We start from the raw sequence: 24,128 nt of genomic DNA, 5'->3' as shown, positions 1-24,128 counted from the left end.
TTTATTAAATAATTTTATATAATATGTATGTATAAACCATATATAGTATATATAAACTATATATATATAAACTATATAAAGTAAATTACTTATATAATTTATAGAAATACTATGCATAAACTATATAAAGTAATAAAGTATATAGTTTATAGAAACCCTAAACTTTAAACCATAAGCACTGAACACTAAACCCTAAACCACAAACCCTAATATAAATAGACTAGCACTAATACATATATATTTGCAATAAAAGAGTGGGCTTATGTAAAACGTTAATATATATTACATAATAAATACTTTCATTATTAATATTATTTTTTCTTTATATAAATTAAACCATATAATTTATATAAATTAAACTATATTAATTTTTATTTTCATTATTAATTATGTTTTATCTAATTTACATTTAAATAATTTTATTAATTTTATTAAATAATTTTATATAATAGGTTTGTTTATTAATTTAATTATCAAAATAAATATTTTGTTATAACATTTAAAAAGTAATCATATTAATTTTTTAATTACATTATAAGTTAAAAAACTCATAATTTTATTAAAATCTTATAATTTCGTCCATGGTAATATAAGTCAGGTAAATATCATATCAGGTCATTAACAAGTTGGATCATTTACAGGTCAGGTTAAAAACAAGTCAGGTTAAAAACAGGCCAGGTTGAAAACAAGTCAGGTTGAAAACTGGTCGGGTAATACCAGTTATTTACCAGGTCAATCTCGGGTTCAGGTTCATATCAGTCGGATGCAGGTCGGTTTCAGGTATCATTTTTTCGATTCAATTCGGGTTCAGGTCGTTCTCAGGTCGGATGCAGGTCGGGTTCGGATCTACAATTTCCAGGTCTAAATCGGATTCAGGTAAACACCAGTTCCGACTCAAGTCGGTTTCAGATCGCCACAGTGTAGGTCAAAAATAATTTTGACTCGAGTCTGTTTCAGTCAGTTTTACATGTCGGGTCAACTTTTTACAACCCTAATTCAGAGTAGATTTATTCTTGTTAAAGGGAAATGCGCCTCGGATGCTTCGATATGCTCTTTAGTGGATCTTTATGTTCCATGTGACGCTAGTGAACAATTGTCCCTTTGGAATGAGATTGAGTTATTAAAGAGAAAAAACAATAGTAGATGGTTTTTGGGTGGAGGTTTCAATGCTATTCGCAACTGAAGCGAGAGAAATGGCTACTCATATAGACAATCTGGAATTGTCGTGGTTAACTCTTTCATAGAAAATTGCAAGCTATTTGACATGCCATTATCAGGGAGAAAATTCACATGGTTTGGTCCAGGAAATAGGAGGAGTCAATTAGATAGAATTTTTGTAGAGGATGACTGGTTTCATGAGAATAGTGATGCAACTCTTTGGGGATTATCGAGATCAATATTGGATCATATCCCCATATTATTGGGTAAGAAGATTATAGATTGGGGTCCGAGACCATTCAAGCTGATAAACACTTGGCTAAATCAAGAAAGTTGCACGGAGATTATTAAGGAAACTCTAGAAAGGAATAAGGAATGAGGAATAAGGAGCATTGCAAAAGTGGAATACGGAATGCTTTGGTTAAATCAAGAAAGCTGATAAACACTTGGCTAAACACTTGGGTAAGGAGCATTGCAAAAGTGGAATAAGGAATGCTTTGGGAATATTGATAATGAAGAGCAAAAGATGAAGCTAAGGATAAATAAGATAGAAATGAAAGGTGATACTAAAGGCTTGGATGATCGAGAGAGTGAGGAGTTAACAAATTGTACGAAGAGACTATAGGATCTATTGAGAGCAAAGGAGGATGTTTGTAGACAAAAATCAAGAATGAATTGGCTGAAAAATGGAGATAAAAAATTTGCTTTCTTCCATAGAGTTGTCAAGATTCAAAACTAAAAAAGAATGATCCTCGGTCTGAGTTTGGGGGAAGATAGTGTTGCTGACCCAATAAAACTGAAGGCAAAGGTTTTCAACTTTTTTAGTAATTATTTTTGGCGCAATAAGAAAGATTGGCAATCGGTGATTAATCTTCCTTTCAAGCAATTATCGTTGGTTGATGTTGCAGTGATGAAAGTGTCGTTTACTATAGAAGAATTTAAAGAAGTTGTGTGGAGTTGAAATGAGCCCAAAGCACCATGTCCCGATGGTTTTAATATAATGTTTTTCAAAAAATGCTGGAAGTGGTTAAATGTCGACTTAATGAAGACAATGGACATATTTTACAGATTTGGGAGACTTGGAAAAAATGTGAATTTATTTTTCCTAGCACTTATTCCGGAAGCGGAATGTCCATCCGATATTTTAGAGTATAGACCAATTTCCTTGGTGAGCTGTTTGTATAAAATAATAGCGAAAGTCTTAACTAGAAGGTTAAGAGGAGTTGTGGGTCAATTAATCAGTGATACACAATGCGTCTTCTTATCAGAAAGACAAATCTTTGATGGAATTCTTGTGGCTAATGAAGTAATCCACTCATTGAATAAAGAAAGACACGGGAAAGGTGAATTGATTTTAAAGTTAGACTTCTCCAAGGCTTACGATTGTGTTTGTTGGGAGTTTCTTGATATAGTGCAACAACGAATGGGATTTGGAAGAAAATGGCGAGGGTGGATATGGGAATGCATCTCGATAGTAAAAGTCTCAGTGTTGTTAAATGGGTCTCCAACAAAAGAGTTCAAAATGCAGAAAGAACTAAGGCAGGGAGACCCGTTTTCCCCGTTACTTTTTATTATGGTTACGAAGGCGTTTCATCTACTGTTGAAAATTGCAGAGCGTAAAGGATTTATTGAAGGCATCCACAATGTGGCTCCTAACTCTACCATTTCGTACTTGCATTTCGTGGATGATACAATATTATTTCTCCGGCCAAAACAACGATATTTCAAAAATATTAAGAGAATTCTAAGATGATTTGAAGTGGGTTCCGGGCTAAGCATAAACTTTAAAAAATCGTGTTTAGCAGGTGCGGGGTAGAAGATGGAAAAGTTCAACAGCTTGCTCTGTCATGTGGATGTGCTGTGAGTAAGCTCTCGTTTAAGTATTCGGGAATCCCATTAGGTGTGGACCCAAGAAGAATCTTGACGTGGGATCCGGTGATTGAAAAATGTAGAGTAAAATTGGCTGGTTGGAAAAACAGAACGCTGTGATTTGCTGGTAGAGTGGTCCTAATAAATTCAATTTTGTCAATGTTGCTGCTCTATTATATGTCGATCTTTCCTATGCCAAAAGCAGTGTTAACAAAGATTGACAAGATTAGACGAGAATTTTTGTGGGGCTTTAATGGGAACACTAAGAAGAGGCCATGAGTGAATTGGGGTAGGCTTTGTCTCCCTAAAAAAAAGGTAGTGCTGGAATAATTAATATCAAGGAAAAAAATAAGGCGTTATTAGCAAAATGGGGATGGAGGTTTGAAAATGAAAGAGAGGCACTTTGGAGGTCAGTGATTTGCCATAAATGCGGAGTAGATGAACTGACTTGGATGGTAAGCCTAGCTTTAATCAAAAACGCTTCTGTAACGTGGAGGGGGATAATAAAAAATTTGAGAAGTGATGAAATAGTAAAATGGATGAGTGGTGATTCATTTCGATGGTTAGTGGGAGATGGGAAATCAGCCTTATTTTGGGAGGATGCTTGGTGTGGAGAGAAAGCGCTAAAGTCAAGATTTCCTCGCCTTTATAGGTTAGTGTTAAGAAAATTCAGAACAGTCTTTGAAGTGCTCAGCTCTGGAGAGTGGCTAAGACTAGATAGGGGAGCTTTGTTTGTCAGATAGCTTTTGGATAGGGAACGAACCATTACCCAGGACATTAGAGATGAAGTTGCATCGACAAAATTAAAATCGAGTGTTGCTGCTCGCATCATTTGGATTCATGAGAAGGACGAAATGTTTTCGGTTAAAAAACTGACTGATTTATTGATTTTTCCTAGTAGTAGTGAAGTAGATGATCCGTTCAATTTTGATAAAATTTGGAGTCTTAAGGTTCCTACGAAGGTTAATTTTTTCCTATGGATGTTAAAATTGAATAGAGTACCAACTAAAGTTTTCCTTGAGAGTAGAGAAATCATGTTGTCAGATAACCAATGTTTATGCCCATGGTGTGGGGATGCTAGTGAATAAGCTGATCATTTATTTGTCTCCTGCATTTACATGGCTTTTTTCTTGAATTCTTTCTGTAGGTGGTGGCATATTAATGGGCGAAATGTCCAAACGGTGGACGACCTGTTTGATTTCTACTATCAAACTTGCTGGTCAGGAACAAGAATATTAGTCTGGTTTGTGTATTTTGCGGCGGCGTTATGGAGTCTTTGGACAACAAGAAATGATTTTGTTTTTCGGGAAAAAAGTAAATATCTTATATTTTATACAAAGATGAGAGCATTAGTTTGGTGTAAGGCGTTGACAAAATTTAATTTTCTTGATGAGAAACTGTGGTGGGAATGTTAATCACCCCTTAATAAAATCAACTCATTGTTACTACTTGAAATTCTTGATGAAATTTAATAAACGTTAACAGCATTAGTTTGTTGAATTTAATGTTCTTGATGAGAACATTAGTTTGGTGTAAGGCGTTGCAAATATCTTATTTAGCATGTTAACCACCCCTTAATAGCATTTAACAATTGTTATTTATTTATTTTAATAAAATTTAAATTTATTGTCTATTTTGTAACTTTTAAAGATTCAATTATAAATAAAATTAATCAATTTAAAAAAAATTGTGTCTATTTATGAATTTTACCCTATTTTAATTACCGGTACATTTAAATACATGTCATTAATGGTACATTTCAATAAATGTCACTTATTGTATATTCGTTTGTACATTACATGCTCCTTACACGAATATAGAGCGGGTCATTATAGTCTCGATCAAGTAACTTCAAGATATCAACGGGAGGAGGAATTGGTTCATAGACCGACTAATTCGGGCGGATAGGTAATCTTGGACAATCAATTTGCAACCATGTTGGCCTCATCAGGTACATGAATAAAAAAGATGTTCATTCTTTCTCACAAAGACGAGCAATGGAGCGAGCCAGCGGAAAAGGGCAGTTGGAGGACGGCGGAGATAGCAGCTTTATCACGTCTGAATTATCTGATTGGACGATAATATTCTAGATGTTTTGAGTTTCCACGAGTTTTAGACCTTCGAATATTCTTCGCAATTCGGCTTGAAGAATCGTAGTGACCGACATTCTTGTGTGAAAATAAGCCAAGTGTGACCAGTTGTGAAATAGAATTATTATCTAGAAATAGTTAATGTGTGTTTTTGCTTGCAACACTGTGTGAATCAGCATGATGCTTTCAGTCTCACGTCACAGATTTTTGGTAGCCGACTCTCATTTTTTTTAAAATTGTTTTGCGACTCTAGATGAACTTTAATGATGTATCTCGGCTCTAAATTTTATATTACATCATATTTAATATATTATGGAAAATTCTAAAGTGTTCGACGAGAGATGAAGAATACCATTAACGATGAGTACCATTAATTTAATTTATAAAATTTAAATTTCTAAATGGTTCAATATATAATTATAAATTAATTTAAAAAGTTAAAGGTAAATTATTTAAAACAAAGGGTAAATTATAACATTGATCACTTAACTCCCCTTTACATTTTGATCACTATTTTTGAAATTTTATCAATTGAGTCACTCAACTATTTAAATGCACTCAATTAAGCCACATGCCATTAATATTTAACAGAGAAGCTGATGTGACAGTTAAAATATTTGGTATAATTACACATTTAGTCACTGTTACTTATATATTCTATCAATTTGATTCTAATTTTAATAAATTAAAATAAACTTAACCCTTCGACTTTGGCTTAGGAACCCCAACATAATATAAATTCAATAATTAATTAATACTTAAATTAATTATATCTAGAGGTTGCTTTGATTTCTATGTGCATTTTATTCATTTCACTTGTTCTTTTTAATAAAATTATATCAAATTATAAGCGAGATTAGTCAATGTGGATGACAATATTTTTTCATTTTAATATTTAAAATTATATTTTATTATGTAAACAAAATATATTTTTTATTAGCATTTTCCTTTTATTTATTTCTTTTTCATTTTTAAAATTATTTAAATTGTTTTCTTTATTTTATTATGTCAAAGTTGTCAACAAATCCAATGTTGATTCCTTTCACCCAGTAAGGGATGACTTTTACAATTATTGTTCAAAAACCTATTTCCCAAATCAATTTCTCAAGATCCAATGTCGATTCATTTTACCCAGCAAAGGATGACTTTTACAATTTTTGTTGCTATTACTAGCATTGAGGGTTAAATTTATTTTAATTTATTAAAATTAGGATCAAATTGATAGAATATATAAGTAACAGTGACCAAATGTGTAATTATACAAAATATTTTAACTGTCACATCAGCTTCTCCGTTAAATATTAACGGCAAGTGGCTTAATTTAATGCATTTAAATAGTTGAGTGACCTAATTGACAAAATTTCAAAAATGGTTGTCAAAATGGAAGGGGCAATAGTTAAATGATCACTGTTATAGTTTACCCTTTATTTTAAATATTTTACCTTTAATTTTTTTAATTAATTTATAATTATGTGTTAAACCCTTTAGAATTTTAAATTTTATAAATTAAATTAATGATGCTCATCGTTAGTGGTGCTCATTGCAGCTCGTCGAGCACAGACGAATCATCCATATATTATATATAATAATGTAAATTGAATGTTTGTATGTATTGCATTTGTTTTGAAGTATTAATACGATTGATAAGAGCATGAGGTATTGTATTTTTTATTAAGTAAAAAGGTGTTATATTTCTGAGATAAGTATTAAAATTTGAATCTACAGAAAATGAGATAACATTAATATTCTTGCCTATTCGATTAACTAATAGATCTATTAAGTATTGGTTCTTTTTGTATCTAAATTCAAATTTATTATAAGTAAATCATATTATTTAATTAATTTTAGCTCTAGTTTAAATTAACTTAATTAGGGGTAGAATTAAGAAAAACCCTAGTCGCTTTCTTTATTCTCTTCTCTCTTTTCTTTTTCTTTTCTTTTTTACAACTTGTGTCAATTTTATTTATAAATCTTAATTTTTCTTCTTTAATTTTGTTTAACCGAAGGTGGCACTGGTTTTGATGCTGGTTGCCACCCGCCAGTTATCTTTTTTTTCTTTGTTTTTATAGTTTTTAGTAAGAATAATTATGTCTTTGTAACATGTTCTCTGGCTTTATGGCATATTTATCTCTGCCTTTGTGACAAGTTTTTCTCTGCCTTTTGGTAGCTTATGGTTTTTCGATGTTCTTTTCGTTTATCTTTTTTCACAAGGTTGGATTTGGTATCGCCACGACTGATCAAGATGGCGCTTATTTGTTATTATGCAGATCTTCACTGCTTTGGACCCTTGGTTTAATTTGGATACGCTTTTTGCGCTAATTGCAATACCAGAAAATTTTGGTTAGTAACCAAAATGTAAAATTTGAAAGTTAAGTGACCAAAGTATAAACTTTGGAATGGTTTAGGGACTAAAGTGTAATTTAAAAAGTTATGTAACCCGGTCCCGTAAATGAATAGTTACCCCAAGAATGACGTTTCTTTGGGAATCAGATTTTTCGTACGTATTTTGTATTAAAAGCTATAAAGCGATAAAGTTCGAGAAGAATTTTGTAAATCGAATCGAATAGAATTTTTGGGAAATTTGAAGGATTATAAATTAAGCTTATAAATATTATTTCAACATTTTAAAATGATGGAAAATAATATGGAGCATTGGATTTGATAATTTATTTCCGTGTTCAATTTGGATTGTTGGATTTAAGTGACAATATTGCAATTTTGGAAAATTGCTTGGTAAAATTGGAAAAGGGTAAAATATTTTGTTCATCTTTGACTTTGGAAATATGATAAGGTTATGTGGCTTGGTATTATTGTAAATATCAAGTTTCATTAATGGAAAAATGGACATTTCACATTAAATGAATATTTTATTCATTTAAGCTTAAATAAAGGTTAAATTAACATGAAATTCATTAGAAATTTTATGAAAACTTAGCCATTTTCAGCCAATATTTCATTCTTCCCGTGAAAAAGGTAAGAGAATTTTTATTTTTCATTTTTGAGCAATTTCCTTTGGATTTTGGATCATGACGTGAATAGAAAATTGTTCTATTCGAAAAACGCTATAATTTGGTACCATTATTGTTTGCTAATCTGGTTTGTGTTCAAAGATCCAAAATTCTAGGGTTTATGTTCACATTAGGGTTTATGGAATTTATGAAGCCATTAGAAATTTATTGAGGTTGTAGAATCATTTCCAAACATGATTAATGATTAAAATCACTTGTACATGATCATATGAACATATGAAGTTTCGACATAACCCTAATATTGGGAGAAATATGTGTTTTTGATGAAATTAAGTTATGGTTTTGATTTTATAGATTTTATAAGGTTGAATCGAAGTTGATTTCATGCTTGAATCGAATCAAAATCGAGTAAAATCATGAAAACCCTAATCTTGAACATACAAAGCATTCGACCTTGACTATAGAGGATGAGAAAAATTATGGAAAAATTATGCAGGGGATGGAAATGATGTAAGAAGTATTCTAAAAGCCTTAGAAAAATTTGGTGATCATTCTATAATTTTTAAAAAGTTGGGGACCAAATCGACAATTTTGGAAAAGTTATGTATTGTTGTGTAATTGTTAAATAATTGATTTACTATGTTAGACATTAATGTTTGAGTGTTGAAATTGAAGTTAGGATGTGAAATTGAATTATTTTGGAAACCTTGTAAAAGTTGAGGTTTAAATCACAAATATGGAAAGGTTGGGAGCTTAAGTGAAAATGTTATGTGAAGTTGGGATAAAAAGGAACTTGAGTGGTCAATTATAAGTATTAAGGTCAACATTTATGTTGTGACATGGAAATTGTATCGAATAAGCATCGAAAAATTTGTTAGGAATTTATTTCCAAAGTATACCTATGTTAGTAAGATTCTAACATTTGGTTTGAATTTGTATATGTTTGGTAATGTTGTTCATTTAGATTGAGTGTTTGAAATCAAGATCAAATATTATTAAAGTTAAAGAGAAGCTTAAGGATGAAATGGGAAATTCCAAGGAAGGTTGCAAGCTAAGGACACCAGGTGAGTGCAAATTTAATTTGTACTTATGTTATCGAACAAACATTGGCTTGCGACGAGCCAGTGACAGAGTTACTATGGTAAGAAGTGACTCCAAAAATGTTATGTGATTTGTGATGCATGCATATATGTGCATTTGGTGAGCTAATAGAATTAGTGAACAAGTTGAAAATACAAATTGGTGAAATCTGCTTTGAATTTATGTTCTGGACAGTAAGTTTAGAAAGTCTCCATAAATTCTAAAAAAATGATTAGAGAATGATTTTTATACCGTTGGATTATTATACCAGTATAGTTTTATTTAGAACAAACGGAAACTGATTTGGAGGTGTATATAAAAAGATATGAAATTTTAACTGATGATATGTTAGAAAACGAGACATCAGATTCTGCTTAGAACAGATTATGTCGATCAACTTTGAAAATTCACCATAAATTGTAAAAATTGAACTAAAAGGAGTGACTTATATGGATATATTTATATTTGAGTCTAGTTTTCTTTGGTATAAATGGAATAATTTTTGAGTGTGTATATTAATACAGAATAATATTTCTTTGAAGGTAGTGCAAACTACCAAAATATGAAATTATGATAAATTTTGGGATTTAACCAAATTAGAAGCAAATGATCAAGTTAAAGCTTAGTGAGACTTATATTTTTACTTGTATATAATTTCAAAGTGAGTGCAATGCATGCATAACATTATATATGAATGTTTTATACATCATTGGGTAGGACTTACTATATGTCTACCTTGTTTATATTGACATGATATTTATGTCATATATCATATATTTGACATATTCTAAATATGTCAAAAGTTGAATATAAAATTCATTGATCACTGGTTATTATATACATGATTTTTATCATGAATATATATCATTTTTATTACGAATGTTACTTCGAGTATAGACTGCCCAATGTTAAAATTTTATTAATATACATTGTCATTGATGGAAAAAAAATAGACTATATGCCTAAGTAAGTCATTGAGGGACAGGGTATAGTTGGCATGCCATAAAGTCTAGCAGCAGCTGCATATCGATTAAGCACTTCGGTGCACATGGTGGGCACGACCTTATGTGTAAGCACTTCGGTGCATATGGTGAGCACGACCTTATGTGTAAGCACTTTGGTGCATATGGTTGGCACGACCTTATGTGTAAGTATTACGGTGCATATATTTGACTCGAATACCCAAGGTCCTTAGGGTTTAAATTGGGCTTTGGTTTATTGGTTAATAAATGATAAACATGCAAATAAGCTTACGAGCTTATGAGATAAATTACAAGTTCATTGGTAAGAAACTTTATATTTGGTTATATCATGTTAATTTATGGTAACATGGTTGGAACGCAGGTAAAATGATCACATTGCATTGAATATTATTACTCATTTATATTTATATGTTGCATTGTTTTGAATATTTATATGATTGCCTCACTAAGTGTAGCTTAGCGTGTGATGATTTTCACACGTAGGAAAAAAAAGAAAATGAGTAAGGAGCTGAGTTTGACATCAATCACCAAGGAAATATTTACAAGCTGGCATGTATACGAGAATGAAATGTCTGCATTTTTTTAATATAGTTAGTATTAAATATAATTAATAGTATGAATAAATATTATGATATTAAACTATGCTTAAATAAAATTAATTGGGTTTTAAATCAAACGTGTTAGACAATCTTATTTATTTTATGAAAATATAACATAACCGTCTATCACTTCTTGAAACTGGTTTTGAATTGGTAACCAAAAATATTATATTACGATTTTTTTAATAATTATTTTATAACATTTTTTCAAGTTATGAAACTGGTGATGTTTGAATGAAACAAAATTTTATTCAGTTTAGTTAAAGAAATGTTTTGATTTTTTGATGTGACATCTGTAACTCGTATTGGTTCGCGTATACGAGTTATGGGTGTTACACTCGTGGATAGTTTTCACACGTCGCTTGACTCTGATTTGTAATTTGTCGGTGGTCTTTTAGTAGTTTCATACCCTTTTATGGTTCGCTTCCGATACAGTCAGATGATTTGTTCGTATCTTTATTTTATCCGAGCATTGGTTAGGTTTTTTAACATTTTTCTTTTATGGTCATTGTGTGATCTAGGTGGCTAGTTTTTGTGTTAATGGTTATAGGAAAGTGTCCTAATTATAATTTAGTTTACATTTACAGTTATGCTTGTAAATCTTCATTGTAATTCTGTATATTTTTATTTTTAATAAAATTAGTGGCTTTCTATAAAAAAAACTTAATTAGGTATTTTTAATAATTGATTGATATTAACTATACTTATTTTCTTTAAAACTATACTAAATTGTTTTTTGTTTTCATTATTATTATTTTATTATTTAACCAAATAAAAGAACATCTATTAAGACGATCAAGAAAGGAAAAAAAATCCCACTTAGACAATAATGTGTTGATGGTTGACTATTTTATTTTTGAAGTTTGAACTACGTGTTTTTATATTAAAAAAATGTAATATGTATACTACTAATAAGAAAGGAATCTTCGATAATCGATTAATTCAATGTTATCGACACTTATAATCAAATTTCGAAAGTAGGAAATTCAGATTTTTTAATATACAAATTTTGGTAGAGTGCTTGTAGAATTTTTTATCCCGTCGAATATTAAGAACGAGGAAAATAGATATGGACTTTTGAATATATGAGATTTTAAACAAAACAATTTTATAGGATCCGTTGATAATATATTAGATTTTTTATTGTGTCATTGAAATTCAAAATTCTACCATTTAAAGTATTAAAATATTTATACAAAAAACTTTACAAAAAAAGAGGTGATATATATAATTTTAAAATATTAAAAAACTCTAATAAAACGTAGTAGGGTTCCAAAAGTACAAGAAGTTAAAAAATAAATATTTGCTCGAAGAAAATGTGATATAGATTCTTAACATTCCTAGTATAGTAGCACTGGCACACCATAACCAAACAATTACCTAGAGATTATATTTTTGCAGCTAATTGGCATTAGTGAACACTAATGGTGTAGAAGTCGTCACCGACATAAACATAAAGAGTGACAATATCATTGATATTGTATGAATTAAAGAAACTATTCCATCCAGAGCCGTCAATAATGAACCGACCGCCATCTTCACTTCGACAATTGATCCACCATGTCGATTAGAACACCAGGGAGTTTGCCGTCGTGGTAGTTAAACATCAGCCTTGATTCATGGTCACTTCTAAGAGTGATTGTGAATATTTCTACCATGTTAGTAGCCCTTACAAAGATATTTGTAATTTGATTGCTGTTAAGTTACGAAGCTCATTGTTCATGATGGTGGCCCTTCCATGCATGGTTTATATAGACCGAAGAAACATAGGTTCCTGTGAAATTATTTTTTTGTTGTGTTTTTATTTAAGGAGTGTTTGGTTAAAGTTATTTTTAAGAATAAGATTATTTTGATACGTTCTTTGTAAATTGCAATGTTATATCTTGTTTGATTTATTTCATTATAATATAATCAGTGAAATATAAAATTACTTAACAATAAATTTTACTAAATTATCATTCATTACGGAATTGAAAGATATCAAAATAAAAGTTCACCAACCCTTTTCAAATGTACTCTATTTATATTTTACATTTAACATATTATTAACGTAGTTAATTATATTTAAAAAACAGTTATGTATACGATTGATATATTTTAATGTTCCTTTTTCATGGTTAGGTGTTATCAGTTTGAGTTATTGTAATGTTCCTCCGTTGATTCTTGAGTCTTCATCACTTTCTATTAAAAATTTACTCTAGAGAGCAAAACTTATTTATATTTTTGTGTTTTGTATTATTTTAGTGTCTATAAAAAGTAATTATCACTTAAACAAATCGTTGTAGGTAAATTGAACAAATTATTTTTTTATTATACAAATATAATGTCTAAGTTATTTAAAATTTTTATTTAAAAGATAATATGTATGCAAATACATTTTTACTTAAATAAAAAAATTATATGAATCGATTTAAAAATTAATCATTAGTTTGAGTATAGAGTTATTAGAGGAAAAGCATAGCCTACTCTCTGTCCCATTGATGCAGTGGATGTGTATAGTCAAGTAGCACGTGATCCTTCTTATTTGCTACACGTTGATCATCATGTGCCAACCAGGTCAAACTTAGTACTTACTTAAAGTAGTAAGACTATTATATTATATTTCCTTTGTTCCAATAAAATTATTTTATGATATAATTTTCTAAACTTTAATCAGAACTAAATTAAATATTTAAATAATTATTTTGTATGAAATTTATTTAAAAATTAATCAATTAAACGTTTTTAAAATATATTTTTTAATAATAAAAATTAAAATCTTTTTGTCATAAAAAATTAATAAATAACAACCTTGTTAGATTAGAAAATTATTATAATATATATTAAACAAAGTTAACCAAAAGAAATGATGTAGTTTGCGGCTATTACCTGCTTATGGAAATACATTGATACATTCATCTTTAAAAAAAAGTCAACCAAAAGAAAGTAGAACTGTTATTATTAGTATAATATATATTCAACAAAGTAAAACCAAAAGAAGTTTCGGCGACCGCCGACCCACCATTTCTTAACTTATTAAACAAAAGGATTATCTACATAATTTTTCAGAGTTTTATAAACTTTTTCTCATCAAATTTAAAATACATAGTATTTAATTATTTTCGTTTTATTTTAATTAAGATGTAATATTTGAAAGTTTTAATAACTTTCTTTTATATTTGTACACTTTTACTCACAAAATTTTAAAAACATAAGTTTTGTTCACTTACGTTACTGTTTATTAAGTTTTGATCACGTAAACGTTGAAAGCCGTTAGTTTGATGACGTGAACCGTTAGTAAAATAATTTAATTTTTATTTTAACTCCCAAACTCTAGACAAAATACTTATTATAGGTGTTTTCGTAAATTCAAATTAGTTTAGGGACAACGTTTCAATTTACCCATGTTTTAAATATTTTTTTTCTATAAACCCCAATATTACTCATCTTCTCTTTGCTTCTTCTTAATACATCTATGTTCCATTGCAATAGCCTTCTTGTTTCTAATTATTAGTAGTAATTATTTGAAGTCAAATTAAATGGGTTCTCAATTGTAAGAAAAGGTATAAAAAGAAGTAATGAAGATTGTTAAAATACAGAGAATTTACCATTAAAACTCTAAAAAGATTCACAACCACGACAATGACATTGTCTCGAGCCGAGAAAAATAGAGCTTCTTTAATAGCGACGTTATTGATGACATAATACCATGTTTCCATCTCTGACGCGTTGTTGACCAACAAAATCCTCGCGATGTGAAATATCATCGAGAAAGTTTCGTCGTATCCGAATGTGATCGACCTCCACGACGTTTACGAATATTAAATTGACTTTCACTTAGAATTGGAGCTTTGCTCCGACGGTGAGTTGTTTGATCGAGTCGTCGCAGAAATGAGGTACTCGGAGGTCGACGAGATGACGTTGGTGCGACAGATCATGCAAGCCATAGGGGTTATGGTGATTCACAAGGATAAAGAATCAGAAAATTGATATTTAATAATATTTTATATATCTTAAATAATAAAATTGTGTCTTTGCAAAATTCCCTTTTTCCCCTTCATTTCCTACGGTTTTATCGGAAACCAAACAAAAAAAATATCGAAGAAGAAACCCAATGTTTAAACAGGATAAAAAGGAAAGAAAGATTGAAATAATAAGATGAGTTTCAATGATTCATCAATGTGTTCCATATTTCTGATGAGGTGGAAGCATTTACATACCCAATGTTCCATATTATTAAATATTTTATATAAAATATATTTAATACGTTAAAACAAAAATAAACGATTAAATTTATTGAATATAAAAAAAATAGATGTCCCTTGTTCTCATAATGGGATAAGGGGAGGTAAGATAGTAGGCTGCCCCCACACTAGGTTGAGAGCAGCTTCCGTAGGAGACCTCCAAAATATGAAACGCCCTCCATGGAACTCGATCCCACGACCTCAAAATTAAGAACCTTATGCTCTATCAACTGAGTTGGATGATCATTTCAATGATTAAATATATAATTATATCAAAATGTTAACTGAGAGTCATTTCTTCAATTAAATTTTAACTGCTACATCACCTCTACCGTTAAAAATTAACGGTCAATAATTTGATTGAACCATTTAAATATTTAGATGATATGTTTGATCAAATTAAAATATCAATGATCAAAATAATTTTTTATCATAATTGAATAGTTATCCATGTAGTTTACCTATATATTATCTCCCTATTTACAAACTCATCACATCCACCGCTCACAATTACACGGTCAACAGTGCAAATATTTAATGAAAGAATTTAGAAATGCAATAATTATAGCACGAATCAAATTATATAAATGATTAAAAAGAGTATAATTATTTTTAAAGATTTCAGATTGGAGTATTAATTATTATAATAAGAGTAATTGAGTTTTTATTATTAAATAATTAAGAATGTTTAGAACAAATATTATTTTATAATCATTTTAATTTAATAAAAAATATAATAACTATATTATTTTTGTAAAAAAAGGAGTTTAGTGTTATATACCTCATAAAACTAGTTTTTGTTTAGATTGTTAAATGGTATAAATTTTAATAGAAAATAAGTGTTTAAATTAAATATTTGTAAAAGTTTAATTTTTTCTTATGACTAATGTTTCATTTTGTAATAATGTTTAGGTTGTTTGTTGATAAAATTGATATATTTTGTTAAGAAAATAGAACTAAGTTGATTCAAGTGGTAAACAATTTAATATCACTTAAGTAAATTTTTAAGTTCTAGCTTTTATATATACAGAAAATTTCTACCGAAAGACTTAACTACCAAAATTACAACATATGTCAATCTAAATTAATTAAGCCGGATTATTGAAACTTGATACAAAAAAAAATATATATTGTCAATTTTAAAACATTTAACCTCAACCTTTATTCACTCATTGTTGCTTGCAAGAAGGGTTTCGACTAAGATCTCTTCCTTTCCTGCTTCAATCAACGAAAGAAACACAAATATTTAGGGTTTCAATTTCAAATTCTAGTAGAGGGAAAAGTTGAAAAATGGAGGATATTTCGCCTCCTGCGCTACGCATTCTTCAGCAATATTCTACTCAGACAAACGGCAACTATGATACTTTTTGTCTCCATGTCAAAGCCTCGACACTCCGATCAATTCAAAACAGAACGAAGTATTTCTATTTTGAGCATGGAGTTATTCGCTCTTTGATACTCATTGAGAAACTCGACCGCGAACGGGGTGTTCACGCCTCTGACGCTATGCGAGAAGTTTTTTGCGCCCTTGCTGTACATCATACGCTGCGGTGGTTGTACATCTCGTGGGGCTACTATTTTGACGCTGTACAGAGGATTTGGGTAAAGGAAATTGGGGATTTGGAACTGTCTGGTTCCTCCGGCCTTCTTTCGGCTGATTTAGCTAGATGGAGGAAGGATATCGAAGCGGCACTGTGAGATCGAGACACTGCTAAGAGGCTGTTACGCATTGAAACTGTTGATGAAGCGCGGCGTCTAGTTAGAGTTTATTTAGAGGAGGCCTTCAGTCGATTGCCAGGGGATACCACTGCTGATGATGTTGCCTATGCTCCTACTTCTGCTCCTACCGAAGGGAACGGTAGGTTCCTCTTCCCTTTCTTCTTTTGATTTTATTCCAAAGTCTTAATATTTTTTATTATGTTATGTCATTTATATGTTTAATTTGCAGTAAAATATGTTGTTCTAAGATGTTGCATCATATGTGGCAGAAGCTAAAAGATTGCATTTTGAAGGCCATGGTAATAACGAACAGGGGGCACTTAATGAGGCCATCAAAAAAGACCATGACAGTATAGATGGAAATGTTCTTATTCCATTTGCTAATCATACCGGAGAACCCTCACAAACTAAGGAGGGGAATGAAGATTTTAGTAGGCCCAACAAAAAAGACCATGACAGGATAGATGGAAATGTTATTATTCCATTTGCTAATCATACCGAAGTACCCTCTCAAACTAAGGAGGGGAATGAAGATTTTAGTAGGCTCAAGAATGTGCCAAGGACTGAATTAAAGGACAGGAATGACACTGCTCGCACCGAGGTGTGTGTGCACATATTTGTATTATTATCATTACTGGCATTACATTGCATGTCTCATTGTTATAACTATTGCTTTTCATTTCATTGCATGCTTTAAATCATAATCGTAATCTCCTGCTGTTTTCTTTTTCTGTATATATATATATATATATATCCTTAACTGTTATTTCTATTTATGCCCTGTCTTGGTTGGCATTGTTTTGTGAAAACTTGGGAAGAACTTTTATGGTCATTTGATATTTTGTCTTGCATTCTTTAAGTTAAATCCCTATTTGTTCATTTATTCATATAATGTTTTATTTTTTCATCTGTCTTATGTTTTGATTGTTGTTGTAGTTGGAGAATTCAGTTGATGACTCTTCCCAAGGGACAAATAGATGCACTTTACCAAGCCCCAGAACAGAGCACGTCTCTCTCCTAAACATAGACGAACCTAAAAGGTGGATGAGACGGAGAAAAATAAATAAATGGACCAACGAGGAAGAAAATGCTTTGGCAGAGGGTGTACGAAAGTAAGTGGTTAACATATAACTGAGGTTCTGCATTTAATTTTCGGTGTATAATCATGTTAGCATATTAAATTTGCTCTAGGTTTTTGCTTTAGTAGTTGTTACTACTTGTTTAACCAATATGAGAAGAGATAGTTCTGGTAGTTTATAACCATTGCTTTCCCACTAAGATTATTTTCATAATGCAGGTATGGATACCAGTGGACACGCATATTGGAAACCTATCAAGAAATATCTAGAGAGAGAACTGCTGTAAGTATATCACCTGCTTTATATGATGTGTGAACTTTTTCATTTTGATGGATAATTTATGATATATGTTTTTTGTTATATATCAGGTTGATCTCAAAGATAAATGGAGAAACTTGCAAAGAAAGTGATGCTTGGATCCTTTTGGGGTTTTTCTTTCTTTTTGTATACTTTTTAGCCTTTATGGGACATAGCATTTAGCTTTAGTTGTAAAATGCCTACTTAAGAATGGTTTGGTTTTGTTGAGAGTGATGACATTGAGATAGTGGTTCCAGTGTAAAAGCACCTAACACCATCATGGTTTTTTGACAAATTTCTTTAATTCCTTGTCATTTCTAACTGCAACTAATTGCTTTGTCTAAATACAGCAAATTAGCCACATGTTTTTCTATGGCTTCTACAATGGAAATGTCATGCTTTATATGTTATGTAACTGGTGTTTTATGTGGCTACTGTGAGGGATATCGTATTTATAATACATCTATAACACATACATTTATTCAGGAGTGTTTAAGGGCTCTACCAAATTTACAGTAAGGTTCTGGTATAGAGTTATTACAGGAGCACTAAGCGGAAACGACATAGCCTAGTCTGTGTCCCATTGATGCAGTGGATGTGTATATTCTAGGTGTTGTATTTAGTAAAATTGCAGCCATGAAATCTGCTGTGTACCACGTGATCATTCTTGTTTGCTACTACACGTTGATTTCCAATGTTTGCCATACTACCTCTCCAACCACGTCAAAGTTAGCACTTGTAAAATATATTTAAAAATTAATTAATTGAATGTTATTAAAATATATTTTCTTAATTTTTTAATAATAAATCTTAAATAAAAATTAAAATCTTTTAGGAGTAAAAAATAAATAAATACCGCTCAATTTTATAGAGTCAATAGTACACGTGTTTATAATGAAAGAATTCACAAATGCAACAATTATAGTTTGAATCAAATTATCTTAGTAATTAAAAGAATGATTGTTAGTTTTGGAAGTTTTGAATTTGAGCACTAATAATTACAGTAGGAATGATCGAGTGTTTATTGTCAAATGGTTAAGAGTATCTAGAATAAATATTTTTTAGAATCACCTTAGCTTAAAAAATACAATAACTATATATTTTTCATGAATAAAAAAAGTGTTTAGTGTTATATGACTCGTAAAACTAACTTTTGTTTATATCATTAAATAACATTTATGGTATAAATTTTAATAGAAAATAAATATCTAAATTATATATTTTTCAAAGGTTTAAACCTTTGCTTTTTGTGACTAACGTTTCATTTCGTAATGATTTTTAGGTTGTTTGTTGAAAAAATTGTTATATTTATTAGAAAAATAGATATATTCAGTATTTGATTTCTCAAAAACGTTCCAAATTTCAAAATTTTCTCTATATTTGATTTTAAGTTTTACAAAAGGGATTTATTTTTAATTTTTTACTTTGTTTCCCTAAAAAGTCCAAGTGGATAAAAAAAAGGATGATCAAAAGTCATGGATCACATATTTATTAAATAGTATTTTTAACGGTTTCACATTATAATGAAACCTCAACCTTGATTCAGTCGTTGTTGCGCTTGCAAGAAGGATTTTGATTCTCTCTTCCTTTTCTGCGATCCAATTATATTTTGATTGCAATAAGCGAAATGTGATTTCTAAGGGTGAATAACCTGATTTTGTTGCTCCATCAAACAAGGAAACAATAATATTAAATCCGAGCAGAGGCCACTATCTTCAAAATCGAATGTTTTTGACGTACTCTTCATGCATATATATATATTATGATACAAGCATTACATTACGTTATAATCATAATCGTATATTATATATGTATCTTATTTACATGTATAAAAAACTAGATCAAATACAGTACTATTTAAGGGGGGAAAACATGCTGTATTCATCTTAAAATAACAAGAACGATAATAAATAATTCATGACTAATTACAAGACACAAATAACAACATACTGAAGAGTATATATTTCAAATATGAAAGTAGAACACGAAGTAACAGAGACGATGCACAAACATGAAATAACAGATGCAATTGATCCATAATTTGTTTAATAAGATGGCCGTCTGATGACTTGGATCTTGTAGTCTGCTTGAGGCCCCCACCCGTCGTTGTGGTAAATGACGACCTGGTCACCAACTTGGACGTTATTGCATCCGAAGAATTGCACCCAATGGGGACCCGACAGGATCCGTTTGTTTCCCTTAACCCTGTATTTGAACGTCCATGGAGAGTTACATTCATCTACCACGGCCACACCGCTAGCCTCCGCATTGGGGAATGGTTCGGAACTGAATTTTCCCGTAACCGTGAGTTGTCGTGAATCATTTTCGTCGACCACCTTCCACAAAAGCGCCATTTGACGTAGAGAAGTTGAAGATTTCTTGTTTTGGCCTGGGTATTGAATGATGAAGATGAAGAAACAACCAGGAGCATTGTTCTTTTTATAGTGCGAATCCTGGTTGTATGAAAAACAAGATCGATCGGTTTAGTTCGCAAGGTTTCATGCTATTGCTCTGCTGTTATCGCTACCTCGTAAAACATAAACAGGCGCGCGACATTATTTTGTTTGGAAATCTATATATCTGAATTGCCCGATATCTCAGTCAGTGTTGTGGATAAGATAATAAAAAATAACGTAAAAAACCGTTTTTGTGTTCGATCGGCATACTTTTTTGTTGAATTGAAGAAGATATTAAAGAAAACACTTTTAATGAATTTGACTACGAGGGTCAGCAAAAATGGCGGCACGAGGGGAAATATCTCGTGTCGTCTTCTGCTTGCGACAAATGGTGTTAGGTTGACGTTTGTCCGTCTCGCGCCGTAACATACTGTAGTATCATATTGTAATAAAGCGCGAGCAGCTTGCGACATATAGTATCATATTGACGCTTGCGACAATCTTGCTAAATTCATCGTTTACTTGATAAAAAAACTCAAATTTACTTGAGTCCTAAAATATTGTAATAAAGCACCTTAAATATATAGTACCATATTGTAATAAAGCGCGAGCAGCTTGCGAGTCGGTTCCGATGTTGCTTAGCGTCCAATACTCCCCTCGGCCTTCGAAACATTGTTTGGACTTTTGTTAATTTTTTAAAGGTATAATGCAATTTTTACTCCTCCAACTTGACAACATTTCTAATTATATCTCTATTTTTTCATTCACATCCACAGTGACTAGATTTTGTCCCTGCCAATTTGAATAAAAAACTAACTTCAAATACTTAATTAAATAAAAAATATATTCCTAATTGAATCTTAAAATTAAGTTAATATGTTTAATTTAATGAATTGAAATATCAAATTAAATTTAGAAGTTAAATTAGATAACAAAAATGTATATTTACCTATAGAAAAAGAGAAAGTAGGGCCATGGAGAGATTGTTTGAGGGCTTTTTCTAGTTTGGGCTGTTACATGTTGAAAGGCTCAATAGCAGGAAATGTTCATTTAAAAGGATATATTATCAAATGGGCTAATATAACCAGAAATTGGCCTCAAATATCTTGTGGCCAGCATTCGAAGCTGCAAAATCTTCCCCTAATCTAATCTTCTTCCCAGCCATTCATCCAAATACTTCACCTTTTCCATCATCTCTTCTCCATACAATAACCAAACCCAATTTCTGTTGTCTTTCAACTTTCATTTTACTGTCTAGCAATGGCAACAGCCTCAGCTACATACTCTCCACCCATGTTGGCTGCTGCCACCACCATTGGCCACCCCAGGAGAAAGTCTGGTAGTGTTCATGTGAATTACATAACCGGGTCGAACTCTTTCTGTGGATTGAAAGCTCATAACAGAGTAGTCTCACTTGGCCAACCAGTGTGCATTCAGCAATCTTTTGCAAACTTTGTCAGCTCACTCAAAGCTCCATCAAGTGGTAAAGGTAGAGGTGGTGGTGGTGCACTCTCTTCAACTTGCAATGCAGTTGGTGAGATATTCAGGATTGCAGCGATCATGAATGGACTTGTTCTTGTCGGAGTTGCCGTGGGATTCGTTCTCCTTCGAATCGAAGCGTCTTTGGAAGAAGCCGAGTCATGAGTGAGAAATTCAAGATTTGCTTCATCAATGTCTCTACCGAATTTGTACTTTGATTGCTATGTGAAAACGTAATTGTTTTTCGATTCCAACTGAATTAGCACTTTGGGTTGCTGTTTGAAGCTTATATCGAATAAAATATATTAATAGACAAATTTCTTTAGTTCCTTGTCATTTCTAATTGCAACTATCTGTTTTGTCTAAGCACAGCAAGTTAGCAACATGTGTCTATGGCTTATATATAGAAATGTAATGTTTTATATGTCTTGTTTAACTGATGTCTAATATGACTTATTTATAATACGTCTACAACATTATATACTTATCCATGAGTGTTTAAGTTCAATATCAGCCATTGTTGTCCATGTTATACTTACATGTTTATCAAAGTTAATTCTTAGGGATCAGCTTGCTTCAAGCTATCCATTGTTATAGGAACATCGCTCCCTCTTATTTGAAGTTGCTCGCATTCGGTAGATTGTGGCCTCAGGGTGGTTTTCCAGCAAATTTTAGGCAGATGAATCCTGTGAATATCATAATTCCAGACTCAAGAGAGTATCCAACTGGATTGCAAGTTACTCAATGCTCTGGCCCTTATATCTGCTTCATTTGAGAAACACACGTTGTCACCGCCGCTTTCGGCGGACTGCATTATGCATCCTCAAGGAACAAACTGAGGACTCCATAGTATAAATCCCATGTTCATGAACCAATAACCCTGGAATACAACAAAACCGATAGAACAAGAACCGCGGACTGGCTTTAAAGTTTAGGATTTAAAGTTTTAAGATTTAGAATTAAAGTTCACTGGGTAGGATCCATGGTTTTTTGTTCTAACCCAAGGCTGGCTTTTTCAAGGTTCTGGTTCCCAAACTAGAGCTACGGGCTTTCAACCCCGAACAAAGTTATCAAGCGATTAATTTTTAAACTCTAAACCTTAAATCTCAAACTTTATATTTTAGGCTATAAGATTTGAGGTTTAGAGTTAGGAATTAGTGAGTAAGGTTCAGAATTTCTTGGTTCAGAGTTAAGACTTATGACCTAAGGTAAGATTTAGGGTATAAGGTTTAGACTAAGGGTCATATGCCCAATATAACGTTTAGGATTGAGTGTTAGGGTTTAAGGTTTTTGATTTAGAGACTAAGTTTTAGCACTTATTATACATTTAGGATGTAGGTCCAAGGTTTAGAGTTAGTATTTAGGTTACATGGGGTTCATAGTTCCCTAATTCAGGCTTATGTCCTTTGACTCATAGCAAAGTTTGGTGTATATGGTTTAGGTTCAGATTAAGGGACTTTGACAATTATGTTAGGGTTTAAAATTTATGATTTAAGATTAGAGTTTACGTTTTATTAGGTAGGATAGAAGGTTTATGATTTATGGTTAGAGCTTTAAAATATTTTAAAAGTTCAATTTATATATAATATAATTTTTTTTGAAGAAATATAATATAAATTTAAAATTTTAAAAACTTTAAGAAAAAATATGTTTTTATCATAAATAGTTTAAAATTTACATTTATTTAATTAAGACAAACTATAGGATTGAAGACTTTCATTCATATTACATTCATTAATTTAATGTTAATAAAATGTTAAAAATATAATATAATTATATTACAGAAGCAATCAATCTTTAATCCCAATTAAATAGTGAAAATAAATTATAATTAGATTAAAATTACTTATAATAATATTATTAAATTCAAAACTATGAAGTTATTAATGATTATCATTAAAGCGATAATATGAAGGCTTTAACGATATAAAACTGCTCTGTCCATTCTTAAGCAATACTAGTAGGGGAAAGTTTTGGAAAAATGGAGGATATTTCGCCTTCAGCTCTACGCATTCTTAAGCAATTCTACACTCAGCCAAACGGAAACAATGGCGGCAACTACAGCAACTATGATCAATATTGTCTCCATACTAAAGCCTTGATTCTCCGATCAATTAAAAAAAGGACGACATATTACTATTTTCACGATGGAGTTCTTGAATCCTTGATCCTCGTCGATGAATTCGA

The 24,128-nt window shown here is 31.1% G+C and overlaps 2 protein-coding genes across 2 annotated transcripts; both read left to right on the top strand.

The window, feature by feature from the left end:
* The first annotated feature begins 2,019 nt into the window (after window positions 1-2,019).
* Window positions 2,020-22,218, top strand: LOC120198927. The gene is made up of 3 exons (XM_039200160.1): window positions 2,020-2,049; window positions 18,161-18,167; window positions 21,718-22,218. The coding sequence occupies exon 3, from the start codon at window positions 21,723-21,725 to the stop codon at window positions 22,104-22,106; it is 384 nt and encodes a 127-aa protein (XP_039056091.1). The 5' UTR covers window positions 2,020-2,049; window positions 18,161-18,167; window positions 21,718-21,722; the 3' UTR covers window positions 22,107-22,218.
* On the top strand, window positions 16,262-18,179 carry LOC120198928. The gene is made up of 6 exons (XM_039200161.1): window positions 16,262-16,604; window positions 16,719-16,829; window positions 16,960-17,291; window positions 17,627-17,802; window positions 17,988-18,051; window positions 18,138-18,179. The coding sequence occupies exons 1-6, from the start codon at window positions 16,262-16,264 to the stop codon at window positions 18,177-18,179; spliced, it is 1,068 nt and encodes a 355-aa protein (XP_039056092.1).
* Window positions 22,219-24,128: the final 1,910 nt, after the last annotated feature.

Source organism: Hibiscus syriacus, unplaced genomic scaffold (genome assembly GCF_006381635.1).
Source record: "Hibiscus syriacus cultivar Baekdansim isolate YM2019G1 unplaced genomic scaffold, ASM638163v2 tig00005108_pilon, whole genome shotgun sequence".
NCBI lineage: Eukaryota > Viridiplantae > Streptophyta > Magnoliopsida > Malvales > Malvaceae > Hibiscus > Hibiscus syriacus.
This window is presented reverse-complemented; position numbering and strand designations above follow the sequence as displayed.